The sequence below is a fragment of the Coccomyxa subellipsoidea genome (assembly GCF_000258705.1).
Source record: "Coccomyxa subellipsoidea C-169, whole genome shotgun sequence".
In the NCBI taxonomy this organism is placed as follows: domain Eukaryota; kingdom Viridiplantae; phylum Chlorophyta; class Trebouxiophyceae; family Coccomyxaceae; genus Coccomyxa; species Coccomyxa subellipsoidea.
Window position 1 is genome coordinate 1,060,993 of NW_005178034.1, and position 19,941 is coordinate 1,080,933.

Genomic DNA, 19,941 nt, shown 5'->3' on the forward strand with positions numbered 1-19,941 from the left:
GCTCGTGCTTGTGCCTGCACACAAAGCCAGTGAGGCAACTCCTCAAGCTCTGCAACATGAACTTGCCCATCTGCTGGGAGCACAGTAGATTGTCTTCTGACGCTCTGATTCCATGTCCCAACGATAATAGGCCAGTTTAACAAAAAAACATCTTTCTCAGAATCACAGCTGTAGTACTTAGGGCTTACGGACACTGGAGTCTACAAGATCCTGCACCAGAATACTATACGCACCTGCGCACGAAAGCTCACGGCTGCCAGGGCGCCAAGAGCGCCGAGCCTGAACAAGGGGCCCTTTTGCAGTACCCTCGCAGAGCCGACCAGGGTTGAAATTCTGCTAAGGGCTTGCCCACTGCTATTGAGCCTCGGTATAGCGCCGGAAGTCCCATTGATGTTGCATTCTGAGAAACATCTGATGTTCGCCAATCCCCGAAAATGCATCAACAGAAAAATTGAAATATTTTGCAGACCAAGAATCAGGCAGGAGGATATAGCTGAGCAGCAAATTGACCAATGTGTTATTCAGAAGACTCCTGCTGTGCTGAAGATTGCTCGACTTGATTTACTTGTTGGTTCTCTTTAACGTTAGGGACTGAAATTTCTTCCTCGTTATCGCGAAGCTGGGCATCTCGGCTTCACCTTGACAATTTCCTCCCGGATACGCAAAAGCTTTTGAATTCTCTTTCAGAATATGTGAATATTGGTTTAGACGATCCGATGTTCAAGATGACTTTAGACATTCTTCATTGAGGTAAGGAGGATCATCAACAGGCGCGATGGTAAGGCAGCCTCGAGATTTAGCTTGTCAGTGATTTAGCATGTTTTTGCAGTATGCTTGCCAGATGTCCATCGAGAAATAATTGGTAAAATGCAGGGAAAAAAGTCAGCAAAAGGGAAGGAGCGGAAGCAGCAGAGAAAAGTGGTGAGAAATCATCTCCATCGTGTCTTCAACAGAGCTGCTCAGGGATCTCTTCAAAGGATGCTTTAAAAAGTATGGTGTATTTCGTCTTGCAGGAGAATGGCAAATTCATAGAAGAACGAAAGGGGATCACTGATATTTTACGCCGTGCAAACGAGGTAAAGGCCTGCCTGTGTCTCGACCCCTTCCACATCATCTAATCTACTCAAGGACGTAGCAGTCTTGAGTGGCTCAGGATTTAGATCATGCAAAGCATGCGTGCGTCCTACCTTGCAGGTGACAGACTTGCTGAAGGACTACCCAGCCTTCCAGCAGTACAACAGAAACGGGCTGGACCTTAGCCTGGAATATTACTGGGCAGAAGGTCTGCCGCAGAATGTGCAGGATTGGGCCTTTACATTGTGCAAGAAGAACATGGAGGACATCTACAACACTGCCTGGGGCTGGAAGGATGAGACAAAACTTGAAGAACTGGCAGCTCCCGAGGCCCGCTTCCTAGTGGCATATGACAAGGTGCCTTTGCATGCATGAAGAGAGTTGCATTTTTGATTTTACTTCTGGAGTGGAGCCCCCATCGGGTCTGATTTGACCATCTTGTGAAGTTTAATTGTCCCATACTCGACAACATGCCAACGTATGGGATCGTTGTTGGAAACTGCCATTGTCCTGACTGATTGGCTGTTTAGTTAAGGCTTGCTGAAATCATTGTCAGGATTGCCAACGTGCATCACTGCTCTGCACCACCGAGTGTGAAGGTGCAAGAGCTGTGATGACTGTGGAAAGTGCATCGCACAGGTGAGCGATGGGGAGCGGAGGCCGATGGCATATGTGCATTTCCGGTGGGAGGATGAGGACGGTGTCCCAATCCTGTACTGCTATGAGATCCAGCTGGAAGCAGCTGCGCAGAGGAAGGGCCTGGGAAGGTGCTTGCCAATGTCCACTACCTGTCTGCACTCATTGGCCTGCACCCACACATGCACGTGCATGTTAAGTACTGGCAGGAACAACCGGGAATGCATAAAGGGACCCAGTGAGGGGTGCTTGCATTTCATCTGGAAGGGCACGCTACATAGTAGAATCAGGACTGCAGCAAAACTCTCCTGATGGAACAATGAGGGCGACAAGATAGGGACTGCACAGGCAATGCTGATGGCCCAAGCTGCTGGCTGCTGCAGGTTCCTGATGAAGTTCCTGGAGCTCATAGGCAGGAAGGCAGGCGCGCATGAGGTGATGCTGACTGTGATGAAGGCCAACACGGCCGCGGCTGCCATGTACGCCAAGCTCGGCTATGTGGAGCACGAGGATCAGCCGGAGGAGGAAGAGGGGAAGGGGCCTCCAGGCTACACCATCCTGACCAGGCGCATGGTGGCGGCAGCCCCTGCCCAGCGAGCCCTGCGCCCAGTCACAAACTCCATCCAGCTCGAAAACATCATCTTCGGATGAGGGGCTGTGATGAAGTGCATGGACTGGTCTGGAAGAGTGCAGCGGATATGTGCGGCGCCTCTGACAGGCAGGACGTGATTGAACCTGTTGAACAAATGTGCGAACCTCGCAAGTCACCATGTTGCAAACGATGGGAACCTGTTGAACAATTGCACTTAGATGTCAAGATTCAGGATGCGGAGACAAGGATGTGCATCTGGTGGTGTCGGATTGCACCGATTTAGGTGTGTGCAGAGAAAATGATGTTGTATACAACATCAATACATACAGCATCAACACGTATTGATACACATACAGCATCAACACGTAATAATGTCACTGGTTTACAATTCTGATTAAAATATTGTTGTCCGGTGCTGGGCTTATGCAGCTCCTCTTGTAATTCTCACGCCCTCAGCTAGCTTGAAATCGTAGCAAAGTACAGTACACCAGATGCATTATTTTATGGCTAAGAGAAAGAATCACGCAGTCACGAAAGCAACTGCTCCCCAGACCATATATACATCTGGTGGCAGTAGACTCCATGTCTACAGATCCTGCCTCATCCCACTTTAAAATTACTCTAAAGAGGATTGCGCATTCGTTCCATGAACCAGCCTGTTCGCATTTGGATCGGGGGCCTGAAGCATGCTCAGTAGGACCTGTCTGCTGCCCTACAGGAGAGTGTGTACGTGTGGCTTTGGCCACCTGATGGCATCTTGGCCTCTATGCCCACCAGTGTTTGACTTGCCCGCATGTGCAGATTTATAAGTTAGCACTCAGCCTAACCCATGCCTCAGACCTTATTTGACAGGCAGCATGTCCATTTATTGGGATGCATCGCGCTCATGCTGGAATCCCTGACACCTTTGAGGAGGGGAGAAACGCGATCAATTGCTCGCACAGCAGGCTCTGTGTCATATGATCTGGATCGCATGCTCGCCCTAGTGTTCAGATCCTCATGTACATCCCATTCTGCAGAATGCAGAGTAGTGAACCTGCCACAAATGCACCACCATTATTTTTCTGGTATCAAATGGCTCCTATCTATCCTTGTACACGACATAGATGCCTCACCCTACACTTTACTGGCTGGCTCACCCCTGCCCAATGAAAGCCAGATTTTCTCATGAGGCCGCGCAGGAGCCATGCGAGAGGCTTCCAATGGGCTTTGCAAATTTTGGAAGCTTGATCTGTACAGAAGCATTCAAATATGTACCCTTCGCCCAAACCGTTTGGAACTTCTATAGCAGAAACACTTTGCAGCCTTGCCGGTCTTGCTGCTTGTTTCCTTATCGGCCATCAGAGTTCCTTGACAAGAATGACAGCATCAGAGACCGGCGGACTCTTCCAGCCCTCACATTCTCGGTGCCCTCTCCTTCATCTGCTGCGTGTCTCAGTGCATCTGGCGTGCCAATCTCCTCTGCACTCTCAAGACCGTCCATTTCCAATGACCTGCATGCATGCAAGAAACATCATGCATGCAGCAACATGTCCATGCATCGAGGGCCCACAGATCAGGAAAATAAAGTGCTGCATGCACAAAACTTAGGCTTAGTGAGGCCGCAGTTGGGCATATCAAGATGAGCATAGCGCGCACTCTTCGAGAGCTGGCCCCTTCAGCTTTGCGTTGGGGGATCGGCTGGGGGTCAGATCCGAAGGGGAGCCGACCGTTTGTTCGCTGTTGAGGGTAGATGGCCCCATGTGCAGGCCCATTAACTGGGACTGCAGCATGTCAGCAATGTATCCAGGGTGCTCTTCATCCAAAGAAGGACCCTGCATCATTTTGCTCCCTCGAGTACAATAGGATTCACCTCAAAACATGCACTTTTATCAGACGAGCACAGCCCATGAAAGTAAGGACCACGCACAAACATAAAAAGTGGCTGACCTCTTTGTTGACCAGTGGAGAGGACGTGATGGAGGCAGTTGAGAGGCCGTCGAATGAAGAGGTGCTGCTGCCCCTGAGCAGGCGGGTGCGCGCAGGCAGGGGGCTCCGCTGCACGCTGCTGTTGCTCTCAAAGCTGCATGCCCTCTCTGGGTCGTGGCCCCCTGAAGCGGAGGATGATGCGCCATAGCTGCCATGCAGGGAGGCCTGCCGGCTGTGGCATGTGCTGGAAGTGGTGCTGCATGCATCGCTCTGGTCCGGCGTGGCCGGCGCAAGGGGCGGGCTCATGCCCAGATTGCTGGATGGAGGTTGGCGCCCTGTGTGTGCCGCCACAGTTGCCACGATGTGGAAGACCTGCAAGACAAACTCATGCTCATTTGTGTTAATCACATGCACCAACAACATATACGCCCAGCAACACGACAACCACTCATTAAAAATGCTGCTGGTGATCAGCATTATCATGAGCCCTGTACATGCTTGGGATAGCAGTGAAGAAGGTCACCTCTGCTGAGCTCTCGATCAGGTCTGTCACACGCTGCTTGACAAGCTCTGGGACTGCATCCTGCTGCAGCCTCTCCTGCAGGGAGCCTTCATCCGCCAGGGTATCACGCAGCTTTAGCTCATCCCTCAGCCCTTCCACCAGATCCTGAATAAACAGCCAGGCTTTGATTCGTGAGCAGGACAGCTTTTGATCAAGCTCCATAACGAGTGCAGGGACCCAGTAAACACATATGCAGTAGGTACAGTCCAGAAGTGACAGCTTTGATCTGGATGACAGCATCAAAGACAGGAGAATTTGGTGGGCATTAGAGATGGACCTGCAGGGATTGCACCCGCTCATTCAGACTGCCTTCCAGCACATTTGCATCTTTGACCCTTTGGTCATGCTCGCTAGATTGCACCTGAACAGAGTTCCAGAAGATCTTGGTTCTTGTCTGTCTCAGTACAGAGGAGACATTGCAAATGGGACAAACATACGCAAGACAACCGCGATGCTTGCATGCATGCCTCCCCATCCCAAGGTTGAACATGATGTGATCACTAAGGGGCTCTGCAATGCAAGGGCCTACCTTGAAGGTGGACCGCAAGCACGTGTTCTCCACACACAGCCTCTCTGCCTGCAAAATAATGAAACTATTCAGGAATGCCCTTCAGATACTGCACCTTGATTAGAGCGCTAGTGTCATGTCGGATCAGGTATCCAGCAGCATACCTCTGTTTTGGCTTCCTTCAGCTGCTTCTGAAGCTTGGTGTTTGCCATAGCGATCTCATTGTTGTAGGCTGTCAGCTTGAAGGACTTCCTCATCTCATTGCTCAGGCGAGCTTCTGCACTCTTTCGCAGCTGCTGCTCGGCCATGAATGACGCCCTGTGCAGGCCCAAAGATTACTTTGAACATCTCTTGTACTGCGTTGGATGCAGTTAAAAGTTGCCTACTGCTGCCAAGGAGGTGTTTGAAGAGGCCATTTTGGCAAACAGAGTGTTCCATCAACGATGGGGAGTCTCACGTTTTGTCCATCAACTGCGTCTTCATTTGGTTGATCCTGACCACCATCTTCTCTCCAAGCTGTCTCAGCATGGCATTTTCCTCGCTCGCTGTGAGATTGTCCATGCTGCTGGCACCCTGGCTATCCATTCTGTTCAGCCTTCTGGACATGCCTGCACCGCTCCCGCGCAACTGTCTCGTATTGTCAGAGGCAGGATATGTGCATCCTTTACAAACTTTGCATTATTCAGGAGGTGAATACTGTGACCATGGCGACAGGCGATCCAAGGGCAAACACGACCTTGACATAAATGAAGTCACAACGGAAGCCGATCATCACTGCTGCATTGCTCAATATGCCTACGCAGTACTGTTGCGTGTGATACCAGGCAACAAAGTGCAGCAGGTGACAGGCGTGAAATTTTGAACGATGGAGTGCCCGAGATGAAATATGAGCGATCTTGGAATGCCTCGGGATCAAGGTTGGCATCCAAGGGTCTTTTTCTCTTGTGAAGTGGTGAGGAAACGTTTTCGAATGTTCCCTGGTAGGATTGATCTTGCTGAAGAGTGTGTCTCTCTCTCTCTCTCTCTGTGTGTGTGTTTGTGTCTGCAGGACTCTTGACCTGGACAACCTAGCGAAGTCTCTTTCTGAAAGTTCATGTGCTGCGCGGTCTTGGGCAAATCAGCTGCTCGGCACCACTGTAGGAGCTAGTATGGATTACCACTGGTTACCTGGTACCATTGGCAATAGTATGCGCTGTTCACGAAGAGAGACATCATGCATATGTCTCTGATATGGTGGCATCACCATAATGGACCATCCTGTGACTGAGCTTCCAGACAATCATATTTGGCAGTACGGCTCCGGCAACCAGCCTGCCAGGCACAATAGCTTTAGCCTGCACCGGCTGGCGGGGGGGCGGTATAAATACTGAGCACCGTGCCCACGGTTGATTGGGTCTTGCTTGGATCTGGCGAGTCCATCAAGGGGTAGTATTTTGGCAGCCTTTACTGCTGCTACTGCAGACGCACCTTGCTTCTGGCAGGAAATGCGTGTAATACTAATAATAATAGCCTGCACGCCCCTCAGCTGATCCGATCAACTCATTGCCTCAAAGTTCGCAGTGCACAATTGCTATCCCAACAGCACAAATGAATGAACACCTCGACTACCTGAAGGTAGGCAAGGCATCGGCGAAACCACCTGGCCTTTGGCGAGTAGCTGCATACTGTAAATGCCGCACTGTCATTCAATGCAGGAAAACTCAGGTCGCAATGGACAGTGCTGTCTGCGCATGCAAATGAGCCGCACGCTCCACCGCGTCTACCAGTGGCAAATCAGCTGGCGGCAGATCCCGCCGCCGGATCTCTGCAACGCTGCACCACTCCACTTCCTGGCCCTCCTTCCCACTCACTTCCCCGCGCCACCTTGTGCATTCTGCCAACAGCGACAAGTACTGAGTTGCAACAGCAACTGATGAACAGCCGCAAAAGCAGAATTAAGAAGTGAATGCAGTCACAAAAGAGGTGCCACAGCAACACAACACCTCATGAAACAAGGCGCATCGCCGGCTGCAGTCTGTCACGCACCATAGAGAGGCATCAAGAGATGGAAGTTGTCATAAGGATGCGAGGCGAAAGACAAGGGTCGGAGATCTGCCTCGTCCACCTGCACATGCTCCATGGTCAGAATACAAAAGCGCGCCTCGGTGCGGCGCGGTGCGGTGCAGAAGAGCGCTCGCATACAGAAGCGCGCTCATTGCCCACTAGGAGGCAAATGAGCAATGCCAGACTCAGGAGCCTCACCTCGATCCCAAGCTCTTCCTGCAGTTCCCTGATCAGTGCCGCTTCAGGGCGCTCTTTCGGCTCGACCTGGGGGGCACAATCCACTCAAAGTGTGTGAAAATGTCACGTTACCGTAGGTACATGATCTGATGGTGAGTGCCGTGCAATACAAAGGAGGCGCACCTTGCCGCCAGGAAACTCCCACATGCCTGCAAATTTCTGCCTCTGCGTGCGCCGGGCCATCAAGATGTGGCCCCTCTCATTCAGCAGAGCCACTGCTACCACCACTAGAAGCTTTGCATCTGCATGGAAATCTAGGCGTCACGGCGTGTGGCATCAGTCATGGGTCATGCAGCATGTCTAGATGCCAAGCAGTTTAGCAGCCATACATGGCCAGCTCAGGGCTGCAGGTCAATACAGAGCATCCATTCCGGAAGTCATTCAGATGCATCGCGCACCGGCAGGCAGCTTTGTTACGTTCTCGTGAAGCATTGGCAGATTTAATTTGGCAATGCTCAAGCATGCCTTGCCATTGCCGCTCCTCAAAGACCGCTTTGCAAGATCAGCCTTTGGAAACTGAACCCACCCTAACATGAGAGAGGACCTGTCAGCGCACTATGATATGCACAGCAGCAGAAAACAGAACACTTTGTGAAGGGTGCTGGATCGCACTTGTTTTTTTCTTTCCTCCTTTTGGATCCAACACAACTTTATTTCTTGTCCGCTTTCTCCTGCAGCCACCCAACCGATGTATCAGACAAGTTGGCCACTCCAACTGAAAGCTCAAATTAATTTCGCACGTCTGCACAGCTAGTGTTCTCCTCCCAGGGAGGTTGATGACTTTGGATGCTTCGACAGACCTTATGAGCTTCGGTACGGGCACAGAGGGCTCCTTTGGAGGATTGCACGCCAAGACACGGCCTATGAACCATGACACTATTTAGTGATCTACTGCTAAGAAAGCGCTTGGTTTTTCTGATATGCCACTCGATGCATGCATGCTAAATTTGCTGGCAGCTCCAAGTCCGTGCGACTTGAAAATCTTGTTCGACTTTTCTGTCTTCTCCATAAAATGAGCCGTACAGCGAACAAGGAGCGAGATCCTGTTGCCATAGGTATTACCTGTCAATTGCTGAGACACAGCATTGCTAAACATAATACGTTCCCTCCGTCATGTATGAAAAGATGATTGAGACACTGGCAAAGGTGTGCGGTCAAAATGCAAGCTCATCCAAAGTTTCAAAATGCGCTACAATTGTTTTTCGATCTTTTAAGATGCAATTTCTGGCGACATCTGTGCGGTGATTCAGAAAAATTGCAGATGTCTATATCTACAACACTACATCCCAGATCGTATCCACAAGATTATAAACCGAGGTGTACAGATTTCCATGTTTTTATTCAGACACAGGGGATTTCAGCCATGTCTTTCTCTCATCGGTGTCAGATCAGGGGAGCAGACAAGATTGACTGGAAAAGCAAGTGGCCTCTCAGTTGCCAGAGACCTCTGAGAAAAAATGCATTTTCAGAGCGCAGTACCAAGCTTGGCTTAATTAAGGGACTTCTGGCCGAGCGCCTTGCAGACAAGTTTGATGCCAGGAAGCAGTTGAATTGCTCCCTGGTAAGTTTGCAAAGGGACCATGATTGGTTCATTGACAGATTGCACATAAGGACATCCAACAGGTACTGCCAGGCTCATGCAATTGACACAGATGTGTCTGATACAAGGTCTCTCGCCAACAAAACCATGATTGCTTTGCAAACAAGTTGTTTGTGCCTGAAGCAAGCCACCCCCCAGACCGGACCGTCTGTGACAGCCTGGCATTGGATGGCTAACTTATAACCGTCTGCACCAGGCAGAGAAAGCAACAGCAATCTAAGTGCTGCCAAGGTGAGTGCTAATTGTTCCTTGATCAGGTGGAGATCTCTACTATCCTGCGGGCAGAGGGGGTGAGGCCAGGCTCACACGCACAGCAGCGCCTCACAACTCGCCGTCCTCGGTTGGCTCCTCCGTTGCCGGCGCGGCCGCAACGCCGTCGGCCGCCGGGGTGGCGGCTGCGGCCGGCTCGCCGTCCTCCTTGTCGGGCGTGGCGCCGTCCCCGGCGTCGGCCGCCGCTTCTCCTTCGCTCTTGCGGCTGCTGCGGTGGCGCTTCTCCTTGTCTCGCTTGTGCCGCTTGCTCTTCTTCTCCTCGGAGCCCCCCTCTGCATCCTCGTCCCTGCAGCGCCAACATTCATCGATGTCACAATCGTTCGTTGTCACAACTTCCCGGTCTCCATTCCCATCCAGTCAATCGAGAAAATGTTGGCGCAGGAGGACACCGACAAGACTAACATGCATGTGAGCCTGTAAGTGTTTTTGCGGACGCAGGAGCAAACAAGCCTCACCTCTTTGACCGCTTGTGCCGTTTGTCATCTTCATCTCCCCCGTCACGGTCGCGCTTGTCCTTCTTCTCCTTATGGCGCTTCTTCTGAGGACACACACCAACCAATGCACTGTCAGCACTTTCAAGGTATGACCATGCAGAATGCACTTTGAATAGCAACACAGTGTCGCTGAATGCCAGAGTCCCCCTGTACGCCTTACAGACCATAGTGATCTTTGTATCATGATAATTCTCTTGCAAATTGCAAAGTAAATTAGCAAAGCAGCCACCCTCACCTTGTGCTTATCAGCGTTCCCCTCCTCGCCATCCTCTGCTGCCTTCCTTCTCTCCGCCTTCTCCTTCAGGTATGCTCTGTACTCATTGAAGGCCTGCTCCCTTTCTTCCTTGGAAATCTGCAGACAGAACACATCAGACTATTTAAAACTCCTCCTGCCAGTTGTCTATAGCAGATCCCCTTTCTGCGGGTACTCTTCTAGGCAGGCTACAGTATTACTCGTGTATGTCACATACATTATAAGACCATGTGATTGACTGTGAACAAGGGTAAAGAAGGCACGCTAAGAGAGGCGCACCGCTTTGTACTCGGGGGCGCTTTCCAGGGAGGGCCGGATATCTTCCCAAGAGGAGTCGACCGTCATGGCGCGCGAATCACGCAGCAGATCGATGAAATCATCGCGTGCGCGTTTGCGGCGCTTCTCCTCCTTGGCCGCGCGCTCCTTCACCTTGGCCAGCAGCTCATCAAACACCAGCTTCCTGCCGCGCATGCACATCATGCCGTAAGTCACCATCCACCAGTCACGCCAAGTGACGTCCTTCCGATGTTGTGCAATGCACACAATTGAAATGATCGTAGGAGGCTTTCAAGCGCTGCTTGTTGCCTCTTTTTCATACATGCAATGCATGAGCATTAGTAACCACCTATTGTTGACACAAGAGACCTTGGGCATCAAAATCCAGCTGGCTCTACCTTCAGTTGGTTCAGAAGATAGAGAGTAGAAAGCACTGGCTGTACAACTACGCAAAACCCAAGATCGCGCCTCATAAGGCATGTGCATGCGCGCACCTGTTGGGCTTGATGACGTTTTTGACGCTGTCAACGGCTTCGAGGGCGGCGTTGAAGTGGTCAAAGGTGGAGTCAGGCTGCACGGGAATCTCCTTGGTGACCTCCTTCAACAAGGCCTTGTCCTTGTCAAACTGCGCATCTGCCACCTCCAGCGCGTCCTCAAACAACTCCTTGGCCGAGGACCCCGTCAGGTTCTTCTCCACGGCTATCCACGATTCCTCCTTCTTCACCAGCGGCTGGTAATCCTGCACACCAACGCAATGCGCCTCACTTGCCTGTATGACTTTGTGTCACTGTGAATTTGGTAAACCTTACTGAGGTTGCCCATATGCGCTAGAACTTCTTCAGGAACCAGAAATCAGTCTTTTTAGCATGAACTGCCACAGGGTGAGCAGCCATCCTGGCTAGTGAGCATGCGCGCACAACACTACCAGGATAAATCAGAGCTAGCAGGTGGGTGATTCTGGTGGAAGGCAGGGCAATGCAAGGGGCGCCGCACCTTCCAGCGCATGTGGGCAACGAGGACACCCTCGCTGAGGTGCCGCTGGAGCAGGTCTTTGAAGGCGTCGCGATTCTTGCGTTCCCTCCGCCGCCGCTCCTCCTTCTCCTTCTCCTTGGCCTCCTTCTCCTTCCTCTCCAGGTGCCTGCGCGCTCCCACCAACATACTCATCTCAGAATTGATTTTGTCACAAATGCTGACGTGCAGACTGGCATGCAAAAGGAAGCGCCCTGCCTGAGCAACTGATATGGTCTGTGACTAGTTTCAGCAGAAGCCTGGCATGTAACACTTGATTTTTAAACCCCTTTTGAAGCAGTGCAATTGCATAATTTATCGGCCAGTGGGAATGGTTGGGGAAGGTGGCTCACAGGATGTAGTCCTGGAAGACCTCCAGGCGGTCCAGCTTGTCCAGGGCCTCGTACTCGTTCTCCCCCTCCAACTTCACCATTGCCTTGCGCCAGGGCGTGTCCACCTGACACACCCGACCAGGAGAATCACTCAGACATCCTTGCCTGCCGCGCAATATACAGCATGTCCTGATATGCAATGGCATTTATATTCATCGCCACACTGCTTGGGTTTGGCACGGACTTAGATATATTATCGTCCGCACCTTGATGCCGGTGGTCTTTTCCAGAAGCACCCTGAAGGCGGCCGTCCTGCGCCTGCGCTCGGCCTTCTTGGCTTCCCTCTCCTTCTTGTCCTTCTCCTTTATGAAGTCGGCGTACAGAAGCTCCCGCTCCTCCCTTTGCACGGCCTTCAAACAAGTACACAACAAATAAGCACTGAAAGGCAAGCTCGAACTACTTTGACCAAGCACACATGTCGCCGGGGACACTTGAAGACTGCATGCCTGAACCAATCTGATGCTCACAATTGTGAAATGCCTTCTCAATGTTGCAGATCATTGATATAACCCCTAAACCCAGATAGAAAGGCAATTTGACTGTGTCACTGAATACACAGCAGTGTGCACAGAAGTGTATCAGCAAAGAAAGTCATGGCGCCCATCAGAGCATGCAAGCCACCTTCCAGCGAGGATCATCCTCGAGCAGGGCAGCGGCCGCGGAGTAGCGGGTGCTGGCGCGCAGATCCGTCGTCGATTCCAGCATGGCGGTGAATTCCTCTCGCCCGCGCTTCAGCCGCTGCCGCTTCTCAAACACCTCCTCGTTCTTGCGCGCCTGCTGGTACTCGTTGAAGCACGCCTTCTTCTCACCCAGCGACTTCAGCGCTGAGTACCTGCGCACAGCAGCCGCCGCACAGCCGTCAGCGACCCTTGCATGCCTGCTGTGACCATGTTATCTTGATGGGCGAATGCATGTTGTTAAAGAAGATAAGATGAGGTAACATAAGATAAGTTGCAAAAGATAACAGAGTGGATGACTTTATTGACACTGGGTGTGTTCCAAGGCCGCGGCCCACGGGTGTGAATACGCATGATGACATTTCAGGCGGGTTATCAGCATCTGCGGATAGGACTCTTTTACCATGGCATGTTCCTGTGCATGGGCATGAGGTGTGTGGGGTAGGTGCTGCACCTGGGGTCGCTGATAATGCTGCGCATGGTCTGCTCCCAGGACCAGTCAGACGCCACCTGTGCCGACGCCAGCAGCTCCTTGAATGCATCCTTGGCCTCCTCCTGCGTGTCCCACCCACAGTAACCTTCTCAAGAGCAGCGCCCATTATTGTACCTCCAAAGAGGCTCAGATATCATGACCCAGGAGTGCAGGCCATCAAGAGACAAGTTGCCTTGTAATGTGTTGGCCTGCTTGAAGATTCTGGCCACAGTGGTGAGGCACCTTGGAGGAGTACATGAATTTAACATCAGCGGCTGCTGCGGCACTGGCTGCGGGTTTGGCGTCCGCATCATCCTTGACAGTGGCCGAGGGCGTCGGCAGCGGGGACGCCTGCGACGCGCCGTTGGGCACCGAGGCCGGACTGCTTCCAGCATCCAGCTTCACCACCTGCGCTCATTCAAAGATATTGTCATCAACAAACCTCAAGTTGGGGCTCATTCAGAATAATGTCAGGTATGTCTTCAGTTAGCCTCAACTGCTACAACCCGCCACACTCCCTGGGCCTCACGCCAAGGCAACTTCTCTTGCGGTGCATTTGATCTTGAACACCCACATCTCTCTAACTCATTCACGAGAGCAAGAAAGGGGTGGCTGACCTGCACTGAGCCTGCAGCAGGGTTGGGGCTGGCTTTGGCGGCAGCGGCTTCCCTTGCCTGCTTCAGCTCGTCCGGCACGGTCCACTTTGACTCCTTAGTCACCTTGTTGTAGTAGTATTTGCGGCCGTCTGGGGCCGTGAATTCCTTCCACTCAGATCCTGAGGTTTCCTTCTGCTCCTGTACGCCATTCCCCAGCTCATCAGGCACATTCACCGACAGCAGTCATTTGCGCCTGTGGTTTGCATGCACAAGGGATGCAGGCGTGGGAAGTATGGCAGGAGAAGTGCTGCAGGGCACCTTGGGTGACAGGAGCTCAGCGGGCTTCTCCCAGCTGGACTTGTTGAGCGCCTTGTTGTGGTAGTACTTGCGCCCGTCAGGCGCGGTGTGCTCCGTCCAGACGTTCGGGGTCGCCCCGGCGCTGCCCCCGAGCGGCATGGGCGGCCGCAGCTGCTGCGGCATTGCCTGCCCGCTCCCGGGCGGGCCGGGCAGGCCGGGCAGGCTAGGCGGCCTGTGCATGGGCCCAGGCCCCAGCCCCGCCATGGCACCTGGGTAGCTGGATGCCCCCGACACCCCTCCCGGCCTCATCTGCATGCCGGGAAATCCCGGCGCGCCCTGTGGTCTGAAGCCCTGCGCACACAGCACAAAAGCTATGAACAGCAGGTAGTTTTTATCGCATGCTACCCCTTTCGGATTGTCCTCGTATCTCTTGCACAAGAGCGTGGATGTACCGATAAAGAAGCCCTGCAGGCACAAGGTGCTATGAGTGGGGAGTGCTGCGGCAGAGGATCTGCGGTTATTACCTGCTGCATGGGAGGAAGGTGTTGGGGAACCCCCTGAAAGCCCATGGGCGGACCCAGCGGGGGGCCGCCACCCATGTTTGGGGGAGGCATCTGCTGATGTGGCATCATACCCTGCTGAGTCGGCCGAGGAGGCGCCATTGGCATCGGCTGCTGCTGTGGCCGCGCCTGCCAGCCGCCGAATGGAGCTCCTCCAGGCGGCCCTCCCATTGGCTGCTGCGGCAGTCCGCCCATACCACCTCCCGCATGCTGAAAGAAACGACGAACTTGCCAGTCGGCAGAGGGTAATTGAGCTCATGGATGGTATGAGACGTGACTATGCGGATATCTGGTCAAGCTCCATTCTTGAATAGTGTGGCAGAAAGGAAAGGGAATGACCTGCCCCATTGGAGGAAAAGAGGGCATGGGCTGCCCTTGCTGGCTTCCTGGACCAAAGCCCTGACCACCCTGTGGTTCACATTGCACGCTTCAAGCTTTGATCTTTCCCGAGTAACCAATCGCAGGAGGTATAACAAGAAATACACTGATGATCTCTGTATAGCATTCCTAGAGGTGCTTGCGTGCAATAGAGTTTCATAAGTCCCAGCATACCTGAGGTCCACCTGGCCCTGGTGCCCCAGGATTGCCTTGCCCTGCGATCACCAATGTAAACCTCGCTTTAGACACTTAGTTGGTGCTCTTAAGTTGACTTATGAAATAAGACTTGACACTGGGGAACAACTCATCATATGATCCAGGTTTTTTGACGTTACCTGCTGTCATCCAGGCTGGTAGAGTGGCTGCTCTACCCCTGCCTGCCATATTTCTCAAGCAGTAAAATAGAATGAAGCTCGTGAGACACGCTGAAAGAATACAATTTTGTCACAAGCCCAGACTTGAAGATCCTATCCCATTAGATGTCCCAACTTTAGATTCAGGATTCTTGACATTGCACACACTTGCACATCATCGGCAACGCTGCAAGATCGCAGCCGTACTCGCTTGATTGCATGACCACAAATTTTGGAGAAGCATGAGGGTCCTCTTTCTGTTATGACCTGCCTCGTATGATGTTTGTCCGGAGGCGTTCCTGTCGATTCTTGAAGAGGAGGCGGCTGTTCCTTCTTCTCTCTCAGCGATTGCCAGAGACTTTTCTGGTCAGCGCGCTATGATCTACGACGTCAACTCGGGCCTCTTCAGATCGTTCCTTGCAGCTGGCGGTGGGTCTCACGGCTCAACTGTGAGGTGAGAATACCTGGCTAAACACTGGGGATGCACGATGCTAAACAACCCATATGTGTTCTTCGAAATCCATCATAGCAAGAGATCAATGGCACTTGTCCTTCTGCAATGTATGTGGGGCAGGGGAGTTATCTGACTGTTTTCTTGTCACTTCCTTAGTATTGGAATGGTAGCAGTCAGCCTTATTTTTCCATGCTGGATCTTGCTGGATCAGAACGCCGAATTATTCTTCTTGAGATTTTTTCATTTGTCACTGTTAGTCTGCATAGCCACGGTATTTATCGATGTTGTATGTTCACAGGAAGGACAACAGGAAACAGCCCAACGAGAAGTCCAAGGACAACAAGCCACCTCTGACCGAGTAGTGAGTAATGATCTCAATATCAACCTTCATAATGATTGTTTCTCACATTGTAATGTGTCTGCATTGTAGCACACACTTGTCCTGTGAAGTGTGATGCTGGGAGGGCTGGGTGGCTGGCCCTGAAGAGGACCAGACTTGGCTGTGTGATGTCATTGGGGGGTGGCTGACAGAGGGGTTGTGCTGGTGCAGAGCTTGTTGCGATGTCGAAGCGCACAAAGAAGGTGGGGATTGTCGGCAAGTACGGCACCCGGTATGGTGCCTCGCTGCGTAAGCAGATCAAGAAGATCGAGGTCAGCCAGCACTCCAAGTACTTCTGCAGCTTCTGCGGAAAGTACTCTGTGAAGCGCAGCGCTGTGGGCATCTGGAACTGCAAGTCTTGCAAGAAGACCCAGGCTGGCGGCGCCTACGTCCTCAACACTGGCTCAGCTGTGACTGTCCGCTCCACCATCCGCCGTCTGCGCGAGCAGACCGAGATCTAAATGGTCAGCGGGGGGTCAGCAGGCATGGACAACCGTCAGCCAGTTCTTTTCTGTTGTGTAAGGTGTAGGAAGATGAGGTGTCTATGACAGGCTTCGCGGGGGATATGCTCGGCATGCTGCAGTGCTGCTATGGTCTCTGCTGCTGCCAGCAGCAAACTGGGGTGCTGTGTTCAGAACATCGCATTGGACTCACTGAATACTACTCGTGGGATGTAAAGACTGGATATAGCTCGTGTGAAAAGTTGAAAGGGGCAAGTTGGTCTATACACGCATTGGTTGTCGGTACTGCATAGACAACCCGAATAGAGATCATCTACCGCTATCGATGCACTGGGCAATTTAATGGCATCATTCCTGCAGCATTCACGACATCATCTCTAAATCACATCCTGCCTGCAGATTCAACATCACTGCTTTCTGGTGTATTTGTTGGGCAAGAATTCAAATGGCCCTTCTTCTGGAGGCGCTCCCACGTGGTGGGCAGGCTCTGTGATCGCATTTGCTGCTCGCCAGACATCAGCTTGAGCGTTGTTGGTGCTGTACACTTTCCCATCGATGGTGCATCCCTACACAATCCAGTGGACTATTGAATCTGCACATATTGGAATCCAAACGCGCTTGCATCCTTGAGAGTTGAGTGCACAAACTTCTGTACAAAATGGGGAAAAGCGTGAGCAGCAGCTTGCCTGGAGCTGCACATGCACTTTGCTATCTGCCAGGACAACATAAGTCTCCTGACTCTGCAATTGGGAGTCTGTTACATCTGCCTTCGCATTGTCCCACGCCCATATGACACCTGACCCACGCAAACGAAGTTGTGAGGTCTTCCAGCACTTGTGCAGAAGCAAAGGGTGGGCCAAAATTTCCACAGAGAACAAGGTCATCTGGACTTCAGTAGTTTTCTCACCCATGCAGCCCTTGAACCTGCAAGCGGTGGCGTGCAGCTGAGCATGGTTGGTCACATCCACTGCAGGGCCCTTGCAACTGCTGATGGTGCATTCCTCCAGCCGCACACTGCTCTGATCCATGGCCACAATGCCATCCTCCTCACAGTCTGCCAGTGTGCACCTGGGCAAGCCGGCAAAGCTCACTGCAGCCGATGATTACCAGTTCTGTGATGTGGAAGAGGAGTTGGCCAGGTGAATCAATACAGATCGCGGGTGCAGGGAATGCGAAGGCATTGCAGACAAGGGCGCGTGCCTGGAAAGGAACAGCGCAGCATGCTCAAAGGTCTTGACGCCCTGCTCCCCGCACGCCTCAATCTTGCAGTCGACAAGAGACGGCGCCGCCCTCTCGTATGCTCGCACGCCGCACTTGCGCGCGCGCAACGAGCAGGCCCTGAACACCGGCGCCGCCTTGCCACATATATTGACTGCATCATCTCCGCTGCACCTGCACAGACAATATCTCATCTGCGCTTGGATCTGTGGTGCTCTCCTTGCGGTGTTGATGCTCACTATGACACAGCAAAGGGTCCCTAGACTTGTCACGATATTCGACACTCAGATCAAAGCATTACTTTCTCTGTTTCATGATTATTCTGGACTGTAGCTTTGGTGTCAACATCTGGCAGTGGCCTTCTTGTCTCAGGCCCCACCTGATGATGCAATTTTGGCAGACCGGCTGCACAGACGCTGCCCCCTCCACCTTGAGAGCCTCCCTGAAGCCAGTCATGTCGATGTCCAGGTCCTGGATGACGCAGCTGCGGCTGATGCGCAGCGTGGGGCAGTTTGCGCGGTGGTCGATGCGCGTCTCCCCCAGCGATCCCTCCCCTCTGATCAGCACCCGCTTGCTCACATGCACCGTCTCCCTGCTCACAGCATGCAAGAGCCCTCAGGATCAGTATGGGCAAGAGGCTCAAGTTCAAGCCCATCAAATACATGTTCATGGGGGCCATAGATTTCCTCACGAGGTTGACAAGATACAAGGATCTACGTGAAGGTTATTTGCCATGATGCCTTTTATGCTATGAGTCTGACAGATTGAGATGAGGGTGGAGCTGCAAGGGTCTGCTGAGCCGCACCCAAGCCCATTGTGGATGCCCTTCTTCAGGAGGATCTGGTCACCATCCCTTGCTGCCGCCACTGCTGCATGCAGTGACCGAAAGCTGAGGCCCTTCCTCACTGCATGTAACAAGAACCCACGGATCAATATTTGGATAGACAGACGGCGACAGACCAGCAGCTGAGACATAAACCAGACATTGCCGCATTGCATGCACCACTTCTACCGCAGAGCAGGGGGTTTCCGCACCAAATCCCACAGCCCCAGCAGCTGGCTCAGTGCTGGCTCTCTCCGAGACTTCTTTGCTGTCGTTGGGATGTGTACTCAGCGCCCCACCACTACCGCTGCTAGAAGGCAGTGCCAGAAGAGGGTCCTCTGGGCCATCCAGATCTGGGTCCTCTGGAGCTTCCCTGCCTAACCATGCATCTTCACCCGCATCCCTTACCTGCTTCCAATGCATACAATTCATTAGATGGTGTGACACAATTGTCCAATAGTTTCTCTGTCTAGTTCCTCTGCATGTTCAAAATGAGTTAAGGACGGTACGAATGAAACGAGAATTGCCTCCAATTTGCGTCCGCTGAAGCCGGCCATGGAGCCATGTTGAGCAGCAGTGACTGCAATGACATCTATCAAGGGCGCAAAGTCAGACGTGCCCCCAGATCTGGCAGCGCCCTCCTTGCACATCTCGAGAGCATCCTCCCATTGGGACAAGCCAGCAAGTGCCTGGGCCAGCCTGTGCAATGGCTTTGGCCATGCAGGGTCGAGGTGCCTGGCCTTTTGGGCATCCTCTACAGCCTGATGAGCAGCAGAACTCAGAATGCTGTGTATGGTAATATATCTGCATGGACTTCCCTTCGATGGTAATTTTCCAGTATCTTAAGTATTCAGAATCATGCTGCAAGTGTGATGACTTGCCTGGGTGTAGGACCCATTCTTGATATGGGCCAAAGCGCGGTTGCTGTACAATTTAGCCAGATGGCTGTCCTTGAGGCCTTCTTCCTCTGACGCCTCTATAGAAGCACCGTAGCATTGGATGGCTTGGGAGCACTCGCCCTGATTCAGGTATTGATTGGCTGCCACTCTGAACTTCTCTGCTGAGGGTCTTGCTGATGAAGGGTCCTCGATGGGTGTTGAAGCGCGCAGTTCATCCATGATCTATGCGCGCTGCGAGGTATTCATGATGTTGTTTCCAGCGAATCGACCTACACATAAATCTGCGTGTGAAGGATCTGACACCCGATCTGAGAGCTTTCGCTGGCCACTCACACGAATTTCAACCTGCCGTCGGTAGCGATTCGCCCTTATCAAGTGTCAGTTTTCCCTCAATACCCACCACTGAGAAGTGGATTGTGGAATTGAGTTCTCCTAGAGATTGCCAACCGGGAAGTACCGAATATCGAATAGCGCTTTCGTGTGCCTAAAGTACCACAGGAGCCGTCATCAGAGCTAGTATC

The 19,941-nt window shown here is 52.5% G+C and overlaps 6 protein-coding genes across 6 annotated transcripts; 2 read left to right on the forward strand and 4 right to left on the reverse strand.

The window, feature by feature from the left end:
- Window positions 1–867: 867 nt before the first annotated feature.
- On the forward strand, window positions 868–2,361 carry COCSUDRAFT_63875 (acyl-CoA N-acyltransferase; the record flags this gene model as incomplete). The annotated part of the gene is made up of 4 exons (XM_005647226.1): window positions 868–921; window positions 1,195–1,431; window positions 1,714–1,841; window positions 2,094–2,361. 4 exons carry the CDS (start codon window positions 868–870, stop codon window positions 2,359–2,361), a joined length of 687 nt encoding a protein of 228 aa, XP_005647283.1.
- Window positions 2,362–3,299: 938 nt separating this feature from the next.
- Window positions 3,300–5,865, reverse strand: COCSUDRAFT_42369 (hypothetical protein; the record flags this gene model as incomplete). Its single annotated transcript, XM_005647227.1, has 8 exons — window positions 3,300–3,338; window positions 3,702–3,795; window positions 3,941–4,116; window positions 4,232–4,582; window positions 4,734–4,877; window positions 5,302–5,349; window positions 5,445–5,598; window positions 5,738–5,865. The coding sequence occupies 8 exons, from the start codon at window positions 5,863–5,865 to the stop codon at window positions 3,300–3,302; spliced, it is 1,134 nt and encodes a 377-aa protein (XP_005647284.1).
- Window positions 5,866–6,980: 1,115 nt separating this feature from the next.
- COCSUDRAFT_36833 (hypothetical protein) lies at window positions 6,981–7,743 on the reverse strand (the record flags this gene model as incomplete). The annotated part of the gene is made up of 4 exons (XM_005647228.1): window positions 6,981–7,153; window positions 7,306–7,384; window positions 7,522–7,587; window positions 7,684–7,743. The coding sequence occupies 4 exons, from the start codon at window positions 7,741–7,743 to the stop codon at window positions 6,981–6,983; spliced, it is 378 nt and encodes a 125-aa protein (XP_005647285.1).
- A 1,738-nt stretch (window positions 7,744–9,481) lies between these two features.
- On the reverse strand, window positions 9,482–14,159 carry COCSUDRAFT_47676 (hypothetical protein; the record flags this gene model as incomplete). Its single annotated transcript, XM_005647229.1, has 13 exons — window positions 9,482–9,716; window positions 9,886–9,968; window positions 10,160–10,276; window positions 10,457–10,637; window positions 10,948–11,192; window positions 11,447–11,591; window positions 11,815–11,918; window positions 12,060–12,203; window positions 12,475–12,685; window positions 12,985–13,085; window positions 13,246–13,410; window positions 13,620–13,796; window positions 13,917–14,159. The coding sequence occupies 13 exons, from the start codon at window positions 14,157–14,159 to the stop codon at window positions 9,482–9,484; spliced, it is 2,151 nt and encodes a 716-aa protein (XP_005647286.1).
- A 1,379-nt stretch (window positions 14,160–15,538) lies between these two features.
- On the forward strand, window positions 15,539–16,733 carry COCSUDRAFT_33375 (60S ribosomal protein L37a). Its single transcript, XM_005647230.1, has 3 exons — window positions 15,539–15,640; window positions 15,939–16,001; window positions 16,191–16,733. The coding sequence occupies exon 3, from the start codon at window positions 16,202–16,204 to the stop codon at window positions 16,478–16,480; it is 279 nt and encodes a 92-aa protein (XP_005647287.1). The 5' UTR covers window positions 15,539–15,640; window positions 15,939–16,001; window positions 16,191–16,201; the 3' UTR covers window positions 16,481–16,733.
- A 313-nt stretch (window positions 16,734–17,046) lies between these two features.
- Window positions 17,047–19,639, reverse strand: COCSUDRAFT_16318 (hypothetical protein; the record flags this gene model as incomplete). The annotated part of the gene is made up of 8 exons (XM_005647231.1): window positions 17,047–17,276; window positions 17,388–17,566; window positions 17,693–17,872; window positions 18,078–18,290; window positions 18,504–18,603; window positions 18,809–18,929; window positions 19,040–19,275; window positions 19,399–19,639. 8 exons carry the CDS (start codon window positions 19,637–19,639, stop codon window positions 17,047–17,049), a joined length of 1,500 nt encoding a protein of 499 aa, XP_005647288.1.
- Window positions 19,640–19,941: the final 302 nt, after the last annotated feature.